The sequence below is a fragment of the Tyto alba genome, unplaced genomic scaffold (assembly GCF_018691265.1).
Source record: "Tyto alba isolate M040663 unplaced genomic scaffold, T.alba_DEE_v4.0 Super-Scaffold_12, whole genome shotgun sequence".
Taxonomy (NCBI): Eukaryota; Metazoa; Chordata; class Aves; order Strigiformes; family Tytonidae; genus Tyto; species Tyto alba.
Window position 1 is genome coordinate 3,667,399 of NW_024881274.1, and position 21,763 is coordinate 3,689,161.

Consider the following 21,763-nt stretch of genomic DNA (forward strand, 5'->3'; position numbering starts at 1 on the left):
TGAAGGGAACTCGGAGGCAGTTTGAGACCAGCCTAGGAAGCTGAGATTGCTGTGAGCCAGCAGAAAGGCAGAGGGACCCTGGGGCTCTGAGGACTTCGCCTTAACATCCCACACCCTTCCAGAGGGAGATAAATGGAGGCAAAATGGTGGTGGGAAGACCTTTAATAATGATGAAGCAGGAAGAAATATTCTTGTTTGGGCTCCTCAACACAGCGTGGTGCCACTGGAAAGAGCCAAACGCCAGCTGGAGGTAGCCCCAAGTCTGAGCCAAGCCGCAGAGGCTGGTGATCTTTGTGTGCAGAGTTGGTCTGTAATTAATTCCCTGTACAAAAAATACAATTAAGGAATTTATGGCGGTGTTTACTGGACAAGGGGACAGCGGTGATAAGATTTATCACCTCTGTCACTCTGCATTGCCCAAATAGCATCTGTGATGAAAAGGCTCGCTGCCACCGAGAGCAAATAAAGGAGGAATTTGACTTGATAGTAAAATTAGACGTTGCCGAGCAGATCCAGACCCAGCGATGGGGATGGTCATACGTATCACGCAGCAGGAGACTGGCAGAGCTGCAAAAGCCAGCGTCCATCCGGGCACGGGGGAGAGCGGAATCGCATCCACCGAAGCGAGGGCAGGCGTGCGGGAAGCGTGCGGGAAGCGAGCCCTGCTGAGAGCTGCCCTGTGCTCCGGGAAATAAAGGCACCGGCAAGAGGGTCCCGTCTCCAGGCGTGACTTGCCACCCCGTCCCATGGCATCGCCCCGCGGGGACGGGCGCTGGAGGCGGAGAGGGCTGGGAGCTCATCCCAGCACCCACCCAGCGGGGTGCAGGATGGGTGCAGAGTGGGGTGCATGTCCCATGGGAGCTCCCCTGGCACCTGAGTCCTTCCCGCAGCCGCCCTGTATGTCCCCTCCTCGTATGTGCGCAGGCACACGCGTGCACGCGTGCACGCACGCCCATGCCCACTCATGCACACGCACAAAAGCACACGCACGCTGGCATGCGGATGTGCTCTCACACGTGTGCACGCACACACAGTCACATGTGTGCATACACACAGTCACGTGTGTGCACGCACACGCCTGCCCGCCCATGGCCCACACGCGCGAGCGTGTGCACGCACACGGACCCACGCACACGTGTTGGGGCCCCCGTGCACACGCTCACACCCGCAGTCAGGGCCGTGGGCCACGCGGGGCTGGGGTCCCCCCCCGCCTGCACCCACCTCGGGGTGGGCCCGGCTGGGGGGTGCTGGGGCTCAGCTCCTTTTCCCGTTGCTATGGCGACGTAGAAGGTCCCCAGCCACCCGCCAGGCCTGGAGGTGATGAAGGGGGAAATGGGGGGGGGGGGGGGGGAGAGGGGGAGGGGCCCGTGCCCCTCTCCCCGCTGCCGGGCTCCGGGGCCGGAGGGCAGGAGCCAGGGGTGTCAGAGGGGCCGGGCCCGGGGGGCACAGGGGGTGCCCAGGGGAGCGGCCCGGGGGGGGGGGTTCATCAGCCCGGCCCCCCACCCCCCCCCCCGCTCCCTCCTCCCCTCCGGCAGGGGGCGCCCTCCCCCCGGGACCCCCAGCCCCTCCCCTCGGAGGGCCCAGTCCTCCTCTCCCGCAGGGGGCGCAGCGGTGCGCGGGGGCCGCCGCCGGCGCCTCTCTAGCCGCCCCCGGCCGTAGTCGGCGGCTCAAGATGGCGGAGGAGGGCGGTGTTTGCAGCTTCGTTTTCAAGAAGCGGGGCCTGGGGGCGGGCAGGGGTCGGCGCAAGCGGCCCAGCAGCGACCAGGAGCGGGGTGAGGGCTGCCGGGGGCTCGCGGAGCACTGCGAATAAGGCGCTGGGGGTCGGGTTGTTATGATAACCCTGGGAGGCGAGGGAGGGCCTGGTGCCACCCTGGAGTGCTGCCCCCCCCCCCCCCCCCCCCCCCCAAAGCCGTAGCGATGTCCCGTGTGCTGGAGGGGGTCGAAGGGGTTTTCCCCGGCCAGCGCCCTCGGGGCTACCTGCATCCTCCCGTGGGCCCGCAGCGGGGGAGAGGCTGCCCGCAGAGCGTGCGCTGGGGCCGGGGGCCAGGCCCCCCCCCCCCCCCCCCCCTTGCCCACCCTTACCCCCCGGGCTTCATCCCTCAGAGAGCAGCGGCGAGGAGGGCAGCACGGTGGTGCGGAAGGAGCGGCGGCGAGAGACCCCCAACCCCATGATCCAGAAGGTAAGGGAGCCGCAGCAGGGCACGGTGCCGTCCTGGCTGCAGCTGCGGTGGCCTGCCCAGCTCCGGCTGGACGTGGTGTTGGAGTCTCGTGTCCTTCAGACTCGCTGTTCTTCCTGCCCCTCAGACCAGGAGGTGCGCAAAGGAGAGGCCCGCCTATGCGCTGAGCAGCAGCGACGATGAGGATCCTTCGAAGGACATCAGAGTCACGTACAAATCGACGAGGTCGGCGGTAAGGACTGGGCAAGGACGTGGTTCTGGGGTGTGAGGTCAGGGGGGACGGGCAGATCCCACACTGGATAGAGAGAATTTGCCTCTGCGAACATGGGATCAGCCATTCCTTCCTTTTCACCTATAGATGCACCTGCCTATCCCTTCTCTGTAGAGAAGCACCTTGTGCTGGATTTATTCTGATACCCCCTACATCCTCAGGGGGCTATCTGAGGTTGGCCTTTCCCTCGTAGAGGTGGGGATTAAAACCACAAGGTGCCACTTGGCTTGCCCAACATCACACAGAATTTTCAGGAGAGGGAGCACTTGAATCAGCTTTGCCCTACTGTTGGGTTCCTGGTTCTGGTTTTAGACCATCTTCCCTCACAAGGAATTCACAGTAACTTAGAAGGTGTTCCCATCTTTATCCTTGTGACTAGTGAAGGAGTAAGAGCTACAGAGAGAGGTCATTGTTTTCTTGGGGCTGATGGGTGGGGTGTCCTGAGTGTCCTGGTAACATCTGGGGTGAAGAGACATCAGCTGTGAAGGTTTGGGCACACCTCAAATTGCTCTTCCCACTAGATTTTTCTCTTAACCTTCCTCTTGATCCAGTGTTTTGCCTATTAGGATGAGCTTGGGCAGGATATAAGTAGGATTAAAAGTTGGTTTCAACACATGTTCCTCTTCAGACCTATTTCCTTATTGTCTGTGCCTCTGTATAAAATGGGAATAATGCTTAACTGTCCCCCATCAAAGCTGCAGAGTCAGACCGAGGTCTTCTTGTCACATTAGAGATTAACATGAGTATAACCTCGTGCTGTGATTATTCACTGCTTTGAGGGCTGCCAAGGGGGGCAGCATGTTGTGAGCCCTCCCTGCTGCAGGAGAATGGGAAGGGAACAGGAAGAGCTGACAGCTTTGGGACTCCAGAAGCTTTTAGCACTTAAGTTGGATTTGGTTTTGAGTCTGGCTGTAATTAGTCTTTGGCTTCTATGCAGCTGTTCCTGAAGATCTGATAAAACCTAGGAATAGGTGTCTGCTCAGTCCATTAAAGAGGAATCTAAACCAGATCACTGTATTAAAACTGAACGTGAGCCACCCACAGCTGGGTTAAAAGTTCAGATGTAACATCCTGCAGGTAGGCGGGATGGTCTCATGATTAAAGTGTTGGACATGGGAGACCTGAGCTCAGCTTACAGCTGAGCGTGAAGGAATAAAGTAAGGACAAGTGTTGCCTGGCTCTGCAGGCTAAAACTTGGCAGCAGTGGGTAATTAGCGCTCTGCAGGCAGTAGGCTGGACCCAGCCTGGGGCGGGCGATTCTCCCCTGCAGGTGCTGAGGGATGGTAGGAACTGGTGGAAGGTAAAGGAGACCATGTCCAGGATTTGCTCAGTGACCAACCCCTCAGGTAGCCAAGGAGCTCTCTGTCTTGTCCGGGTTTTCTCTTCACTTCTGTCACAAGCTCTCCTTGCTTTTCAGAAACCTGTTGGCCCAGAAGACATGGGCGCCACAGCGGTGTATGAACTGGACACAGAGAAGGAGAAAGACGCCCAGGCCATCTTTGAGCGCAGCCAGAAAATCCAGGAGGTGAGTCAGCTAAGTGCTCTACAGCAGGAGTACATGTGCTTTACTCGCGCCCTTCTGTACACCAAGAAGGGTTTGAGTCTCTTCCTCCCTGGAAATTTGAGAAGCCAAGAATGTAACCCTTGCAAACGGGGGAATTTTCTGGGTTTATTGACATCCTGGTATTAAGGAAGGCAGGGCTGGGAAGGGAGACTGCTGTCAGAGTGGTGAGAGCTAATCTGTGTCATGAAGCTTTCCTGATCCTTAATCACCTTTCTTTTTGCTTTCGTAGGAGCTGAGAGGAAAGGAAGATGATAAAATTTACCGTGGTATTAACAATTACCAGAAGTATGTGAAGCCCAAGGACACATCGATGGGAAATGCCTCTTCAGGAATGGTCAGGTGGGTTGGGATGAGCCTCAGGACTGGGACCACAGAGGAGCTCAGGCACCTTCCCCAAAGGCACCTCTCTGGGCCTTGAACTTTGCTTTGCTGCCAGCTTCTGCCTCTCTAACGCGTCTGGTGTCTGGTTCTGACCAGGCCCCCAGGGGCCCTCTCCACTGCAGCTGCGCAGCCGGCCTGAGCCTTCTCCCACCCTTTCAGAAAAGGACCCATCCGTGCTCCGGAGCACTTGCGGGCCACGGTGCGATGGGACTACCAGCCCGACATCTGCAAGGACTACAAAGAAACTGGGTTCTGTGGCTTTGGAGGTGAGTGGATCTTGCCTGGAGCTGAACACGTGCTGTGCCAGATCTGCAAAGGGATCCAGTCCAGCTCGTGATCCCACGTTTGTGGCGCTGGGATGTGCACTTACTGATTTGTAGGCACTTGTTTGAAGAGCTGGTGTGTTGCAAAGTTCTTTTATGTAACGTTCTTGTCATTTGTGTTGGCCCTTCTGAAAGCTGCTGGCCTCTAATCAGTGGTTATGAGAGTCCTGGGGGGGGGACCCCTGGGGTGTCCCAGTGACCCACAGGTATTCTGGCCGCTGAGCCCATGTGAAGGATGGGATTTCCTGTCCCTTACCCCACTTGCCGTGTGTGTGAATGCTGGAACTGTCGCTGCAGCATGCAGCACAGTCCCCACAGCCCGTCAACCCCCAGAGGGATCCTCTGCCTGCCCTGGAGCGCAGGCGGGCGGGGGCAATCAAGTTTCACCTTTTGCTGGGCTGCCCCTGAATGAGGTGTCCTGTTAACAGGGTTAGTCCTGTTAACGCTAACCCGCACGGCCTGGCACTTCATTGCTCTTTCCTTGTGCCCCTCAGACAGCTGCAAATTCCTCCATGACCGCTCGGACTACAAACACGGCTGGCAGATCGAACGGGAGCTGGATGAAGGGCGCTACGGAGTCAATGGTACAGCACCAGCCCTCTGTTCTCCCTCTCCCAAAGCTGATGGAGGATGAGGGTACCAGGTCCTGCCTTTTATCGTGCCCTAAAGCAAATGTGCCTTGGGGGTGTTGGATCACTAAGAATGACATGGGTCCTTTGCTGTCTCAAACTGCATGGGCCATGGGTTGAATTAATGGTAGACAGAAATGACTCTACTCCAAAGCTGTGGAACTCCCTGCTGCAGGATAAACTGCAATGCCAGTAACCAGTGACAGTGCTGAGCAAATCTGCTGCTTTCAAATAACCACTGACTGCCACCAGAGAGAATTATTTTCTCTAGTTCTCTATAAAAGGATAGCACTGCTGGTGTGTGAGTCCCAGCAGCGAGCTGGGGAGAGGTGACCATCTCCTGCCCCCCACATGCCCAGGAGGTGGGAACTTTCATGCTGTGTCACGTCATTATTTCTCACTCGGTGTCTGTAGCTGTGGCCCAGGGCTCATGAGTGTTGCTCATGAACCCCTGTGCAGCTGGGGGAAGGTGGTGTTCTCTGTTCAGTTGGAGCCAAAGAGTTTGGTGGCAGCTGGTTTGGAAGAAAATTTGAAAAATAGGAGGGGGCTGGAGGATGTGTCTCTTTATAGCAGTGAGTGGGCGAGGCAGAATTTGCTCTTGTGAGATGAGCAAGGAGCATGCTGGCTCATTAGACCTAATTATATCTCAGTCCCACATGTGTTACTGACATCAGCAACACCCAGGTGCCAGAGCTCTATTGTTTCCAGCAGAGATTTAATCCCACCTGCTGTGCGCTCTCCATATTTCATATTTCATACCCCACACATGGGCAGGACTGGCTGCCTCTGCTCTTGCTCCAGTCTGGTTTTAACTTTCTCTCCTGCAGATGAGGAAAACTATGAGGTGAGCAGTGATGAGGAGGATATGCCTTTCAAATGCTTCATCTGCAGAAGTTCCTTCAAGAACCCCGTGGTCACCAAGTAAGTGGTTGCTTTGGCATGAGGAGCCAAGTGTCTGCTGTCGGTCCAGTTCACCAGTCACTCACTGTCGAGGCAAATAAAAACACTGCCCACAGGCTGGAACCTGCTGCTTGTTTGCTGTGGCTTCCTGCTGGGCGGGAAAATCCTCTGATAACTGGGGAGTCTCATAACTGGGGCATCTCCTTGGAAGGGATCTCAGGCCTTTGTAGTCCAAGCACCTTTTCAGTTTCCACAGATGCTGCCTCATGACATCTTCCCCTTTAACCTTGAGATTCTGTTCTCATGCCTTCATTCCTCCTGGACGCTGAGCGGCGTGCTGTGCTGCGTGAGGAGAGAAACAGAGGGATGGGAAAGCCAAGAGCTTGGCAAGGATGAGGAGGCAGCACGAGGGGCAGCGTGGACATCACACCCTGCCAGCCCTCTCCCCCACTGCTGGCTGCCTTGCTGGGCGCCTGGTGTCTGGAGGAGCGCACTGGGGGCTCTGTGCTGTCAGTGAAGCGGTGCTGAAGCACCTTTCATGGGGGCGATGATGCAGGGGAAACTCTGCATGCAGCTCACTTTTACATCCCCTGGCAACCAATAGTCAGTAATTTCCAACTCCTGGACCCAGTGATTGTATCTGGTGATTTGCAGTGGCGTTTGTGTCTCCGTACAGGTGTAGGCACTACTTCTGTGAGAGTTGTGCCCTCCAACACTATCGCAAATCCCAGCGCTGCTACGTCTGTGACAAGCAAACCAATGGAGTCTTCAACCCAGCAAAAGGTAACGGGCACCGGTGGGCTTGCGCTGGCAGCGCGGGCACCAGCTCTGGAAGGGTGGTCTGGGTGTTGGGCCTGGCCCTAAGCTGGAGCTCGCGGCTCCTGGCTGCCAGCAGAGCTTCCTTCAGTGCCAGGAGACACGAAGTCAGGGCCTGGGTGGCTCCGTCGGTGCAAAGCGAGCGCCTGTGCTTGCCGGGCGTGGGGGGGACGCAAGGAGCTGCGGGAGTGGAGGCAGCAGCTGGCCTGATGCTGTAGTCGGCAGGTCGGTCATGCGCTGATGGATTCTGTAACTGGAACATCTGCTGCCCTGGGCTCGGCCGACGGTGGCAGCTCCTCGCTCAGCCTTTGTTGGCAAGAGATTTTTGGTAGCTGGCCCTGGTTCTTGTGGAGATGGGTTGTACAGGACCTGGGCACCTGGCTGTGGTGCGGCACAGCTCCTGCACCCGGTGTCTCAGCCTGCCTTTTCTTGGTTTTCAGAGCTCATGGCAAAACTGGAAAAACACAAAGGGGAGGAAGAGGAGGAACAGCAGCATTCAGACCATGGAGAGGATCCCCAATAGCAAAGCACCCTTTTTTGTATCTAGCTCAATAAAGCTTTCACGGGGAGGGGAAGAAAAAAGCTCCCAGCAGTTGCCTTGGGGCCAGGGGCTGTAGCCAGCACGTGGGGATCCAACCAGCAGCTACGGAAAGTGTCCCAGCTGCGCTGGGCTCCTTGGCTGCTGCTCTCCGAAGGCACCAGCCGGAGCAGGTGAGGTCGGGCTCATGCAGGGCTGACCACTGGCACCCTGCTGCCACCTGGGCCGGGGGCAGTTCAAGGCTGGGTGTTCAGTTACTTCATAAAACTTCCCTTTTTGACCAAGGTGCTGCTGTTTCACTCCTAACTCTGCGCTGATCTTGCTTGCTTCCTGCTGCTGTGTAAGCATAAAACTGTCTCTAAGTTAAGCCCATGATCTTTGAGCAGGTAGTGAGCTGAAGGCATGGAAAGGGATGAGAAATATCAGCTTGCATTAAGTTCATCCTTCACCCTAAAAACGCTAGCTCAGGGGAAAGCAGGCTGGAGTGCTGCAATTATGGGTGATTTATTACAGCTCATTGTATTCTCTACTGTCTTTTCTGCTGGCCTCTTGGTTCCTGGGAGAATTCAGGAGAGATTTAGAACCTCAGTGGGCAACAGCTATTGAATCATCTCTCTTCTGGGAAGAAACCCATCTTCAAACACAGCAGCTGCACGGTGCTCCTCGCTCAGTCCCAAGGGCTTGCGCTGTGAGGGGCACTGCGCTTTCTCTTGCTCTGTGGCAGCGATTCAGTCCCTGTCCAGGCTTGGGGGAGAAACACCGAGCTGGGTGGAGAGGGGCTTGGAGGGGTTGGTGGGGGGAAAACTGCCTGTGAGGCAGCCCCGTGCACTCGCAGCCCAGAACCCCCCCGTGCCCTGGGCTGCAGCCAGAGCAGGGGGGGCAGCAGGGCCAGGGAGGGGGTTCTCCCCCTCTGCTCCGCTCTGGGGAGACCCCCCTGCAGTGCTGGGGCCAGCTCGGGGGCCCCCAACAGCAGAAGCACCCGGAGCTGCTCGAGCGGGGCCAGAGGAGGCCACGGAGATGCTGGGGGGGCTGGAGCAGCTCCCCTGGGGGGCCGGGCTGAGAGAGTTGGGGGGGTTCAGCCTGGAGAAGAGAAGGCTCCGGGGGGACCTTCGAGCGGCCTCCCAGGGCTTAAAGGGGGGACAGGGAAGGTGGGGAGGGACTCCTGATCAGGGGGTGGGGATGGGCCGAGGGGTGACAGGTTTAAACTGTCAAGAGGGCAGATTTAGATGAGATCTAAGGCAGATTGTGGGGGGTGAGGTGCTGGCCCAGGGTGCCCAGAGCAGCTGTGGCTGCCCCCTCCCTGGAAGGGTTCCAGGCCAGGTTGGACGGGGCTGGGAGCCCCCTGGGCTGGGGGAAGGGGGCCCTGCCCGTGGATCTTTAAGGTTCCTCCTAACCTGAACTGTTCTGTGATTCCATGAGAGTGATAAGGATTTTCACAAACTCCAGACTTCATAATAAGCCAGGAAATTAAGATCTACTTACGCTAATAAAATTAAATCAGGAGGCAAACCCGATCCTGGAGAAGTAGAAGCAGGCCTGTCCTAGCTGGTGGAGCTTGCCCTTGCAAACACCCCTGCTCTAGGGGGAGGAGTGCATTCTACTGAAACTTTCAGAAAAGAGCAAGAGCAGTTTGCAGCTTCTTGCTCTAGTTGAAATAAACATCTTAGAAACATAAAGGCAGCTGCAACTGATTGCTGTAAACTGGGGTGAGCTGTACCACGGCACCTGCTGCCACCTGGCCCTTGTGATCAGGTGTGATCCACTCCATCATCTTCCAGCACTAGCAGACTTAAAAAAAAAACAACTTCAGAAATCCTTTATTTGTTTTGGCAAAAAACTAGAGTAACAAACTTTATCTGGGTTCAAGTAGTTTATAAACGGAAGGAGACCTGTTGCCAGCACCACTACTCCCAACCACACCTCCAGGACTGGAATCTCAGTGCTTCATTAAAGAGTAGAAAGATGTCCAGCACCTGTGGGCTGTGGAAGGGTCAAACCAAAAGCCTTAAATACACCTCCAAAAACCAAATACCATGGAGTGGGGGAGAGCTGCCAGAGCAGGGGGGCAGAGTCACAGAGCCATGAGTCAAGGGGAGCCACAGGAAAAGCTTTTACCTGTCATTCAGTCAGGGAAGGCAGAACAGCAAAAGTAATGGAAGGCTTAAGATCAATTCTGTACACGATGATGAAAGAGAAGTCAGGAGCAAGAGGCCTGAGCATGAAAGTCAGCTTACTTTTCCTCCGTGCCACTGCGAACAAGCTGGTGTGAGCGTTACACGCTGTGAAACCAGCCCAGCTAACAGGAGGCTCAAGGAGCTGTGCTGGGGAGAGGGGGATAAAAAAGCAGGTGCATTGCGCAGGCACAGGCTCGCTTGGTGATCCAGGCCGCCACGGGAGGAGAGTGGGGAAGGCCCTGTCTGACCTGGAGTTCAGTGCCCGGCAGCAAGGGAAAGGAGCCGCCTCCAAAGCTCTCTCCAGAACTGGGAGAGCAGCAGCCAGTGCTGCAGAGGAACGCCCCGATGCACCGAGTGTGCCTGCAACAGAATCAGGTTGTCTTTGGGTTCCCATTTTCCATCACAAAGCAGTGACTAAATTTAAGAACCTAATCTCCTTTTTCCCCACCCTCAGAATTTATCCTGTGACAACACTGTAACCTAGCTCTAAGAGAATGCCCAAAACTAAGAGCTGCCTGCCTCCCCTTAACTAAGGCACCCTTAACGGAGACAGAACCAAAGAGGGGTAGGGACATGCGGCCTTCAACGGTGATACAAGGAAGCCAGTGATTTTTAGAAAAACATAAATAGACACTAACCAGACTCACTCAAACCCATTTGAGTAATCTACCAGCGCTCTGCTGCGAGAACTGGGGCTCTGGGCACTGCACCACCTGCACTACTCCACAGTTCCTTGCAGTTGATCCTTTTCCAGCTCGGGTCTGTCCATTCATTTCCAGGCTACTTCTTAAGTAAACAGGCAGCTGAAGTTCCTTCCCAAGGAGCTGTAAACTCTTCCATGTGTAACATTCATCACCTTTTATGAACAGGACCAATAAATTACAATGTCCAAAAAGCTCCTCTAGAACCAGGGATAGTCCCCTGTTTTTCTAGAATTCCCAGTCATCCACATCCAGCTGCTCCAGGTTCGACACCAGCCCAAAAATGCCACTGGGATCCTGGGGCCGTGTTCCTTCAAAATTGGTGATTGGGGTGACGGGGCGCAGAAGTTCAGGGAGTGCTTCAGAAGCGCGGCGCTTGATCTGCACGAAAGGAGAGAACGCGGCTGCTGCACTGCTCCCCCCCACTGGCACATCCCAGTCAAGCACGACGACGCGTGCTTAGAGGCAGAAAATAAGAACACAGTACTGCCCTCCCGCCTGCCCCGAGCCGTGCAGGGCTTTTATGCTGCATCTTGGAACAAGCAAGTGCTTTTGCGTGTCGCCTTTTCAGCAGCGCTGGGGTGCGAGAGTCCTGATGCTCCCCTCAGTGAAGCACCCCCTAACCCCCAGCTCAGAGCAAGCCTGACAAATCATTTTGGGGGCAGGAGAGCCTCTGCCCCTTCCCAGGCCAGGGCTGGAAGCAGCACACAGGTCACCTCACCTGGTCCCGGGAAGGAGCAGGTCAGGGCTGACTTGGCCCAATACTCGATAGTCTGTGCGTGAAAAACTTCTGGCAGACAGGACCCCCAGATTTACAGAGGGGCTCTGAGAACAGCCCGTCCACCTCCCGGGAGAATGTGAGGATCACCAAGGTGCACTACAATTAGTCACCAAACTAACTTAGTCCTTTCAGATCACAGAAAATTCAGCAACTCGACATTCCCACCCTCAGGTTCAGTGACTCAGCAAGACAGCAACTACAGAAAAGTCATTGTTCTGTATCTGCGGATTAAATGAGTTCCTTACCTGCTTGAAAAAGGGATGATTAAGCAGAGCGCCTGCGCTTGGCCTGTAGAAGGGAGTCAGAAAGAAGGAAGCACACAAGAAAATGCATCAGTATTTAAAGTCAGGTAGCAGTGGTGGAAGAAAGAAAAGACCAGGATCCATCCTGCCCCTCTCATTTCCCAGCAACAGGGAAGCAGTTCCCTTTTGTAACCAGGAACACCGTTTTATTATGTTCATGGGATGTTTTATGCAAGCAGTTCAACCTGCTTCTGCGCAAGTTACCTACCTGCACACCTCACCATCTGGTCAAGGGAAAGTTTCTGAGCACTGTGGTATGCTAGAGAAGTTTTTCAGGGCTAAAGATGACTTTAGGCCCACTGCGGAGGAAAATACAGTTCTTGACCACTTCCCATCATTATTGTCTGCTGGCTGAACAGCAAACATCCGCAGTGATGGGAACTGGGTAAACAAGGTCTCACAGGGACCAGAAATTCAAGTCGTTCAGTTTATTTTCCTGACACGTAGCACCATTCTACCCCCCAAAGAAGGCTGCAAAGTAATTCTTCAGGCTTTCTTAGAGAAATTGCTCCAAGTGTTAACAGTGCTCTTGTTTCACATACTTGGACTGCTCTTAATGTACAGAGCACATCCTCACCCTGCGAAGCTTTTGGAACAAAAATTTCACAACCTCTGCTGGCTCTGACGGTTTAATCAGCCCTAGAATAGCACAGGTCTGTGAAGAGCAGCTTTCACCTGGCTTTACCTGAAATCGGGGTTCCGCTGGAGACACTGCTCTACAAAGTTGTGGAAGTAGGTGGAGAAGGTCCGAAGGTAAGGGTGCAGGGCTGGCTCTCCATTGGCTGCTCTCACGTTGCTAACAGCCATGCTCTCAACCATCCCATAGTTAGCACTTGAACGGGAGGTCTTCATAGTCAGCTCATCAGCAGGAATCGTGGTGGTGTCTAGCAGACAGGGAACGGTTCCATTCAGCTTTTCCAAGAGCATCTGGAAGAGGAAGGGCATAAGCAACTTATGATTTCCCGTTCAGGTAGACACGGCACTCGTCTGTCTTCACATCCCATGTGCCAGGATGAAGGATGAGAAAGGAACAGCTTTTAACCCTTACCTGGGTAGAAGGCATGTCTTTAAATGGTACGTGTCCATTTGCCAGCTCGCAGGCTGTTATCCCTATGCTGTAAATGTCAGATTTTGCATCATAACCCTGGAGATTCTAGATGAAAAGAAAAATAAGCTCTGTGGACTTGCATGTTACAGAATATGGGCAATGCCCATAATTCAATGTGCAGAAAAGCAAACCCAAACGATTAGGGCAGAAATAGCACAGCTCAAATATAGGCTGGTTTATTGTGGTGGCGGTTTTTTTGTTTGTTAAACACACAGTTAAGGGCAACATTTAATTGAAATCAGCTAGCTGGCAGGGATGGCAGCTACCTTAGGGTAACTGGCATGCAACGTAATGCTTCGCTAACGGGAGAATCTGTAGAAGTACCTACAAGAAAACTATTTAGTCAAATAGATCAGACAAATTCTACCCACTCACCCTGCACCTGCCCCAAATCTGTTTCCTAGCCTCTCCCCTTCCTTTTCCTTGCATTCACACACCTGCCTCTGGAGGGAAAGAAAAGACTGTGTTGTAACACGGGCTTCTCAGCAATTGTCCCTTTTGACAGGAATACAGGTTTCCTCTTGCTAGGGGTCACTGGTTTTACGGTAAAAATGAGAGGAAAAAAAAAAAGGGTAGAGCTCATCCCAAGAAAAAGTAACCCTGTGGCTTTTGTTGTGTGCCTCCCCCCCCACTCCCCTGAACATGCCATGAGAACTCAGAAAATTATACAGAGTTGCCATGTATTAAAAAAAAAAAATTGCTAGTTTTTTAGTAAACACACCTGCTGCAAGACTTCAGGACTGAGCCAAGGCAAGACCTTGATGCTGTATTTGGGAAAGTCATGAACAACTTTGAGACGCTGCCCATGGTTGATCATACTTAGATTACTTCTCAGGCCAGAGAGGTACACCTTCCCATCTACAGAGATCAGGATATGGCTGGCTTTAACACTCCTGGGGGGAAAAAAAAAAAAAAAAAGTAAAAATAGTCAGGTTTTCTGGCCTCAGAGAAGTTATATTCCTTACAGCCTTCCCCAGAAATTCATCCTTAGTGAGCACCTACGGAAAGGAGAGAAGCCTACTTTACTGGACAGCTCAACATGCAGGGCAGTACTTGATCAGCCTCCTAACGACCATCCTGAATGCTCTGCAAAACCACTTTGACATTCACAGGACTCTATTCACCCACTTTGCAGGTTCCCAAAGAATGTTTCTATGGCAAGGAGAAATGCAGAACTGAAGGTTACGGGCCCAGGACCTTCAGCAGTAATAGGGCAAATCCCCCCCACCACTGCCAGTCGCGGTTTGCAGACCATCAGCAGTATCTGGGCAGTCAGGCCGGCGACATGAGCTGCAGTTGTGATTTGAGCTAACGGGGGTCCTTGGGGTAAGTTTGTTCCACAGTGACACTTTCATGCAGCTTATTAAGATCAATGATGTAATTTCCTATGAGTAAACTGACTTGCTCTAGCAGCAAAGACAAAACTTGCTTCCCGCATCTCTTGAACTACCCACTCTGCTCTAATGATGAGCAGTATTTCTGAGAACTTCCAAACAGAAGGAAAATGGATCGCCTTTTCTTTTTTTTTTTTTTTAAATACCTATGTACATAGCCCATATGGTGGATGTAGTCAAGTGCTTTCAATACACCTTGGAGGATATATGCAATAGCCAGTTCACTCATCCCATCCATAAAATGGGTACAGATTAAATCTTTTGCAGAACCTAAAAAGAAAAAAAACACCTCTTATTTGGTCAGAAAAAAAAAAAAAAACCAAGGATACTTCACTTCATAAATTTAATTTCACAGAATATGATGGTCAAACAAAGGTATTCCCTCTCCACCTACCATAGGCCATGAAAGATGTCACTACCCACAGCTCATTGTCAGCTATGAAAGTTGCTTTGTATGGCACGATGTTAGGGTGGTTAAAGAGCTTGGAAACATGAAGTTCCCCCTAAAATAAAAAGATATTTTGATACAATTTAGTAAATGCAGAAATATGAATACAGTATTGATAAGCACTGCTCTTGCTCACTGTCCTCTCCTAAATTTGCATTATGATATCAGTGGATTTGTGTTACCTGCAAGAATGTGACCATTTCATTTGTGCAGGCCTCCAAGTTCACTCTTCTGACTGTGACATACTCTCCTGTGGGTTTATACCTGGCCAGGTTCACAACCATCAAGTCTTCAAAGCCTCTGCCTGAAATAAAATGCATTAAAGTTTCAGCAATATTTATGGAGCTACACACTTCTGGAGAACTCCTCCGATGCCTGACCCTTGAATAATTTTTACACTCATTTAACTGAAACTATTCTTGGCCTTGTGAAAGAGAGTAATCATTCCATCAGATATCACCTTCCCTGGCATGTATCCCATCGAGAGAAATCTTCCTAGCCAGTAATATTATCCTGTCTCTCAAGTTCAGAACTGAGGTAGAAATAAAATGATTAGGCCACAGCCCCACCAAGGAAGGGATATATTTCAGGCTGCTTCTGCTGACTTTGTACTTCCCACTCAGTACCATTAACCCACCACATGCCTCTTTCCGTTGAAAGCCTTTAGGATTGGCATCTCATTTTTTTATTACAGTGATTTTAAAATCAAAGAGAACAGGCATCTAATGTCAAAAATATGCAACTGATCAAAAAAAGGCAAACAAATTTGCAGAAGTTATTTTCTTTGCAAAGCAGATTTCTGCTCCTCCAGCCCACTAACAGTGTTACCTATGATAGTGAGCAACTCGTAACAGCTGCTGTCTGGCAGGAAGTTGCTCATGGTGTCCCTTTTAGGGGAAGAAGCTATCGACTCGGAGCTCGCCTCATTTGTCTGGGGAAAAAAAAAAAAAGAAGTTAGGTCAAAAGAAATAAAGATCACATTCTGGAACAATCATCTGCTCTTTACATTATCATACACCTCAAAATAGTAAGACAGTAGTGAATATAGAAGAGAGAATTAATTTGCTGTTAAAATAATTCAAAATAGTTATTTATCAATTGAAATCCAGGAGATGCCTCATTTCAGAAGATCCAGACATCTGTGTTTCAAAACATGTAACCGTAACAGGTAGGTTCTTAATTACTGTAAGTTAGAATTTCTTTAGAAATATTTGGATAAAGCCAATTACTATTCTCCAGGACAGCTTAAGCACTGCTTTATAGTAACTTTCTGCCTTTCTCCCATTAATGACAAGCTTCTGTGCCACCATCCTGTTGCCTGAGCAAAGGGACATCAAAGGAAAGCTCATTTATGGCACTTTTTTTTTTCAGCCAGCATTCCTGTCTGCTGCTGGGCCTCCTGGCTTTCAGCTGCTCATCTGGGATCAGACCAGCGCAGCTGAACCTGCTTAGCTGAATGGTAGAAGTGATGAACCAACTGAGCCCAAGATATGAAGATCAGACATACATGAAAAGAGAAGCAGAGAAGCTCCAAATGAAAGCAAAAACTTAACTGCAAAGCATTAGTGCTTACGGGAAAAAAAAAAAAAAAAGAAAAAAACCTCACACAGGGAAGCAGCACTCCCAAGCCTGTCAGCTTTTCTTCACTACATCTGACAAAAAGCTATCTGCTTTATTTACATACACATAAGTCCTTCCAAGCAGTATTTTGCAGAAGACAAAGTTCAATGTTCTTGCAAGTTCCTTTATACCTTCTAATTCCCTCAAATTTCCAAAGTCACCAGAAGAGCATCCTAATGGGATCCAAATTTATCTGGCATTTAAAATCAGACTAGTTATCTCAAATTTCCAGCACATTAACTCCTCCTGGCATTTGGAACTCCAGCTCATTTTTTCCACCTCATTCTTTATCAACAGGCAAATGCCCTTTATCAGACCTTTTCTCACGCTACATGAAGCAGAAAAGGCTTGTGCATTTTCTAGGGTGACAGCAAGTACTCTTTTTACCATCACTGAAAGATGGAAATAACACAGTGACAGCTGAAAAACAAGGAACTTGCTGTTCTACGCTCAGTCCAGGGTAAATGCAGTGCAATGAGCACAGCCCTCAATTTGTCATAAATGACTTTTGTGTCCCTAAGTACACTTTGGGAGTAAGCTAATAGTCGGGCTTCCCAAGTTCCACCTTTTCAACTGACTTTGAACAGCACACATTTTACCTCTCTCTGCCTACCTTTAAAGTAAGTATATTTTTCAGTTAAGGGAAAAGGCAAAACTTTAGACTTGCGAAGAGTGCTATGGTATAATTTCAGCTCAAACTCTAACACAGCAACTCAGTCCTGTTTCAGGATAGCTAACCCCTGAGATCCCAGCAGTCCCAAATCCTTTTTTTCTGGTCCTAACACTACACAGTGCTGTTGCCTGGCTGAGAATAGGCAGCAACTTTCCATTCACAATTTCAAACTTAAAAGTTAAAAGACTCCTGTCAATCCTGATCTCAATTGTATCATTCCTTACTTCTTCCAGCAATTTCACAGAGTCCTGTCAACAGCAAGATTGCCAGGAGAGACACAGGCAGATGGAAACCTCTGAAGCAGAAAGGCACCACCAAGGAAATGAAAGCAGGAGGCTCTGATAAGCAGCGTTATGGAGCAATGACAGCTGGTGAAACACTGAGCAATATGTAAGCTGTTTGCTATATTAAAGTCCACTCCAGATACAGCATAAGCCAACAAAACAGATGCAAAAAATTAAATAAATTTAATCTTATTAATGGTGTAGGCTGTTTCAACAGTAATGGGAAAATACTGTAAATACCCTTTTTAAAAAGTCTTCCAGTATATCAGAGGTCTTCACTCACCTCTCTTCATGTTAGCAGTGACCAATAACAGAATTAATCCAAAAGTAGCTCTAACAGAAATTTATCAACATCATACAAGAGGGTTTTTAAACGAGAAAAAAAAAAAAAAAAAGAGAAAGTCAAACTGAAATGTCATTTATGAAATACTTCAAAAAAGCTCCTCAGTGGTTTCACACAGGACAACTTTTGGTGTATGGTCAAAAGCAAAAGCAGCTGCAAAATGAAGTCACATACGACTAGCTTTATGGCATGATATTCATTAAGAGCTAGCTTTCCGATTGTTGAGCTGATTTTAATTTGAGATAAATTTAAGGAAATTAATCTTTGAAAGGTGACTACTGTTACAAATGCCACAAGAAAATCAGTTACGTGATGCTATCAAGGATCTGCATTTGCCAAATGACATTCATCTGAGTTAGGAAGAGGGAATATTGGTTTTGTTCTGCTGCCTTCCCCTCCACCTCCTCATTCCCTCACTCATTTTCAGCATAAGCAACAAAAATTTTCTTCCCGTCCCTCTCTCCAAATTATCTACCTTTTTCTACAGCCCTGCTGGAAAAAGTAAGCTTTTATTTAGATGTAAAAATCAAAATGAAAGCCAGCAATACTACTGCAAAAGTGACCAAACCCCAAGTGAATCCTTTAACAAAAACAAAACAGATGCTAATCTCAATTTGCTTCCAGTCCAGCATATGGATAATGTTCAGCAATTTAAAAAAAGGTGTGAATTTACTTGACTTTATACAAAACATTCCGTACACATCTCATATTTTCAGCTTTGTTTGTGCCAGTAAATTACAGACACTAGCACAAAAATCAATTATAAGCAGCTTGAACTGACACAGCTATAATCAAATCACACTTAATTCATGTTTGTAATTAGCCTAAACTAGAGCAACACCTGCACACAAAAATGTTTCAATATGGTGTGGGTAGGTGGGAAATAATTCAGACAAATATATTCTATCATAAGCTGTGTTATTCTATGAGCACTGGTCATTATGAACCAGATAGTGTGCAATCAGGGCCTGCAGAACAAAAAGCATCAAGGTAAAGTTTTCAACTGCCACAGTTGGCTGTATGTTTTTGAACAGACATTCCATGTTTGCTAGTGATGCTCTCTAAGCATGCATGGAATTGGCTCCGAGGACAACCAGACAACAGGAGGTAAAGTCACCTCAAACTGAAAATTACATCGTGTCTGGTTTTGATGCTGGAACCTCTGTTGTGGCAGCTCTACAGGGAAGAGAAAGGAAATCAGAATCAGCACATTCAGAAAGGAACATTGGTTTTAAATGGCCAACATAAAATTTTCTGGGCCTAGTTTTCAAAAGTCCGATTAGCTAACCTCTTCCTTCTATTCTAAAAGAGTTATATGAGATTAGCATGACTGAAGAATCAGATCTAAATCATCTCAAAAAAAGAGACCCTTTGAGGCCTGGGGGGACATCAACACAAATACAAAGAGATAAGTGTTTAAAGTTTTGACTTGTCACACGTAGTTTGAAAACCACACACCAAAATCTCCACTCCAGGGTGAAACCTGTTTCCACACTTGTAGAGCTAAATATAGAGATGAGATATATAACTAAGATAAAAGAAAAATCAAACTTCCACAAGGAATAATCTCCATGCAATGAACCACAGCACCACAGCCTGCAAAAGTCACTTACTTTTCTCCGAGAGTCACCCGGAGGCTGCTCTGGAGTAAAGAAATTAATTGTTCACCAAGTTGTGTTCAACAGATACCCATTAAAAATATAGTTGGAAAACTGAGTAAATAAACCTGTATGACACTTTTTGATACCAAATATAGATTTTTTTTTTTTTTTAAGACAAGGACATTTAATTTACCCATAAAGTTGCAGCACTAAAAATAATCAAATTGTAGTACAAGTATGGGAATTAAAGAGATTCAAATAGTGCTACTGTTCACACATTTCACATGAATGTAAGGTGACAATATTTTCATTACAGGTCTAAACACATTCAAAACTGACATATCTACTTTGCTTAAATACAGAAGAAACTATCTAAAGTTTATTTAAAGTAGTGAAAATTCTTCCACTCCACCTGGAAGCTCAAGATCTAGACATCTCTCCTATGCTCTCACTGCCTTCCATGTGACTGATCAGGAATTTTGCATCCTACTCAGCAATTTTGTTCAATATGCTCAAAGCAGAGCAGAAACCAATCAGCTCACATTCAGGCACCCTGGGGAGATATCATCTGAGTTTCAAAATACAGTCAACCTTCCCAAACCCCAAATCTATCTTTTGCATAGGAAAAAAGTGGTTATGCTAAGAAATAGAGAATGCAGGGTCTGAAAACAGTACCACCATCACCATAAAACTGATTGCCAAATACCCTGCTAGACCTTGGTCGCTTCCATATTAACTTTACATAGTTAGCCAGCGTGAATAATCTGGTGCTACAACCAGATTTATTCATCTCTTTTACTGTTAAGATACGTACTTACAACAAAATTAACAGACCATGCAGCTAAAATAAAATATTTCTAAGTGTCATCTAATGAGAGGAAAACTTACCTCCAAACAGTTCGAACTCTCTTAAGCCCTCAACAATGAACTTTTCAGACACCCACCGCTGAAAGAAAAAAAAATAAATTCCCCAGATAACTAGTCATTCCATCTAGAGACAAGTTTCTTTTCCCCATTCCCCACAAAAAGCATGAGAATCATTACACTTCAAGGATTCTGCTGTGGTCTGAAACTGATTAGTTGTAACATCAGAGTTATATCCTTAGTTTGGGCAAGGATATTCTCCTCTTGGGCCATTATGATGGCACACACCCAGCAATGCCACAGATGCTACTGCTTTTCCTGACTAGCATGAACTTACAATACAGTTAACATAATTTTATATAATTCAGACAAGTAACTTTATACATGCACATAACAGCAAAAATAATGAGCATGCTACAACTCCCCTTATATAGGCAAAAAAAAGCTGTTTGGTGTAAGAGGTGTAAACAAAAAAAAAAGCTTCATTTATTTACAATGAGGTGATGTCTTAGAGAACCTAAATATTTTGGCTATGTATCTACTGACTGAATGCAACATTAGAACAGAAATATTTTAAAGCTGTTGCTCTCTTTCAGAATTCATGCTTAAAATTCACAGCAAACATTAGGTTGTGCAGAGAAATGTTTCTACCACTCTATTCAACTCTGTGATACAAAGAAAAACATATATATATATATATATATGCATGCACACGTAACACAACAGAATAGGCAATTTTAGGCTTGCAGAGTGTTGATCATGAAGTTAGCATTAAACAAACAATCACAAACACTCCCACGTTTGAATCTGTCTACTTGGTAAAATAACTGAAAACATAGCTTATGTTGTTTAGTGCAAGAGAAGCCAGTCCTAGAAAGCACCAACGCATCTTTATGTCACAGTGACTCAAAACTCGTATACACCAATGTCACTTCAAGGCATAACAAGTGGTATTCTCGCGTGAGACTTTCTCACTTAAAAACGCAGAATTAAACAAAGCTGCTGTGTTTAGCTTTCCAACCTAAGTTTGGAAAGAAAAAACACAAAATAGAGACTGTGGGCGGTGCTAAAAAAGATTAGCATTATCGCGCTTTTTAATTGCAACGCCCATTACACACCCCTTGCACCGCCCACAAAGGAGATACAGAGGTGCGAATAATAAATAGTTAAGCGTGGGGGTTTTTTTGTTTGTTTTTTTTTTTTTTTTTTTTTTTTTTGTTTGGTTTTTTTTTTTTTTTAGCTTGCAGATCGATTCCCCCGCCCTACAACTGGGAGGTTTTGATGCGATTTTAAGGCGCTTTCCAGGAGGCCGGCCCCGCCGCCGCCACGCCGCCGTCTGAGGAAGCTGGAAGGTGTTCAACACTCACCCTAATCCGTTCGGGTTTACTTACAAGAAAAGACATGGACTCCGCGTTTGGGTTACCACACGCAGCTCGAGAAAGGACGGGCAACCTGCGAGCACACGGGCTGGTCACCCCCTCACGCCTCACCCCAGGACCGAGCGCGGCGCCGGGCACCGCTCACCCGCCCTGGCCCAGCCGCGGCCCAGCAGCCCCAGGCCAGACGGGCGCTACCGGGAGCGGGGCCGGGGCTGGCGAGTCTCGCCCGGAGCCCGCGGCGACCCCAGAGGACGCCGATACCCGCCCGCCCCCCCTCACCGGCCCCCCAGGCCGCGGCCGCCGCTTACCGGCAGGAGACGCTGCGCGTGTGACGCCAGCGCGCCGCGGGGCTCGCGCAGGGTCGCGGCGCGTGCGTGACGTCGCCCGGGGGAGAGAGGGCAAGTTCCCCCGCGCGCAGCGGCGGCGGGAAGCGGCCGGCGCCATCTTGGCTTCCCTCAGTAAAGCGGCCGAGGCTTCGCCCCCCGCCCAGCC

At 49.3% G+C, this 21,763-nt stretch overlaps 2 protein-coding genes across 5 annotated transcripts; one reads left to right on the plus strand and one right to left on the minus strand.

Annotated features, from left to right (window-relative positions):
* Window positions 1–1,601: 1,601 nt before the first annotated feature.
* RNF113A (ring finger protein 113A) lies at window positions 1,602–7,643 on the plus strand. Its single transcript, XM_042787443.1, has 10 exons — window positions 1,602–1,772; window positions 2,104–2,180; window positions 2,305–2,409; window positions 3,866–3,973; window positions 4,242–4,351; window positions 4,553–4,659; window positions 5,211–5,300; window positions 6,173–6,266; window positions 6,922–7,028; window positions 7,502–7,643. Exons 1-10 carry the CDS (start codon window positions 1,673–1,675, stop codon window positions 7,582–7,584), a joined length of 981 nt encoding a protein of 326 aa, XP_042643377.1. The 5' UTR covers window positions 1,602–1,672; the 3' UTR covers window positions 7,585–7,643.
* A 1,745-nt stretch (window positions 7,644–9,388) lies between these two features.
* STRADA (STE20 related adaptor alpha) lies at window positions 9,389–21,644 on the minus strand. 4 transcript variants are annotated; one of them, XM_042787441.1, is made up of 13 exons: window positions 21,580–21,644; window positions 21,260–21,344; window positions 19,917–19,974; window positions 19,041–19,069; window positions 15,336–15,438; window positions 14,690–14,811; window positions 14,454–14,562; window positions 14,206–14,329; window positions 13,387–13,558; window positions 12,606–12,710; window positions 12,243–12,484; window positions 11,501–11,543; window positions 9,389–10,855 (listed from the first exon to the last, which is right to left on the minus strand). In XM_042787441.1, the coding sequence occupies exons 2-13, from the start codon at window positions 21,293–21,295 to the stop codon at window positions 10,703–10,705; spliced, it is 1,296 nt and encodes a 431-aa protein (XP_042643375.1). In that variant the 5' UTR covers window positions 21,296–21,344; window positions 21,580–21,644; the 3' UTR covers window positions 9,389–10,702. The 4 variants fall into 4 exon arrangements, with proteins under 4 accessions (XP_042643375.1, XP_042643376.1, XP_032852568.1 ...); XM_042787442.1 differs by having other exon boundaries at window positions 21,284–21,344; window positions 21,580–21,643; XM_032996677.2 differs by lacking the exons at window positions 19,041–19,069; window positions 21,580–21,644 and having other exon boundaries at window positions 21,284–21,535.
* Between the last annotated feature and the right edge of the window lie 119 nt (window positions 21,645–21,763).

Excerpts from the sequence above, each read along its gene's own strand:
- RNF113A (XM_042787443.1), top strand. The coding sequence starts at position 1,673 with ATGGCGGAGGAGGGCGGTGTTTGCAGCTTCGTTTTCAAGAAGCGGGGC. Across the intron at positions 4,352-4,552 it reads GCCTCTTCAGGAATGGTCAG|AAAAGGACCCATCCGTGCTC; the intron begins GTGGGTTGGGAT and ends CCACCCTTTCAG. Across the intron at positions 5,301-6,172 it reads AGGGCGCTACGGAGTCAATG|ATGAGGAAAACTATGAGGTG; the intron begins GTACAGCACCAG and ends TCTCTCCTGCAG.
- STRADA (XM_042787441.1), bottom strand. The coding sequence starts at position 21,295 with ATGTCTTTTCTTGTAAGTAAACCCGAACGGATTAGG. Across the intron at positions 15,439-19,040 it reads CGGGTGACTCTCGGAGAAAA|ACAAATGAGGCGAGCTCCGA; the intron begins GTAAGTGACTTT and ends TTTTTTCCCCAG. Across the intron at positions 13,559-14,205 it reads CATATGGGCTATGTACATAG|GAGTGTTAAAGCCAGCCATA; the intron begins GTATTTAAAAAA and ends TTTTCCCCCCAG.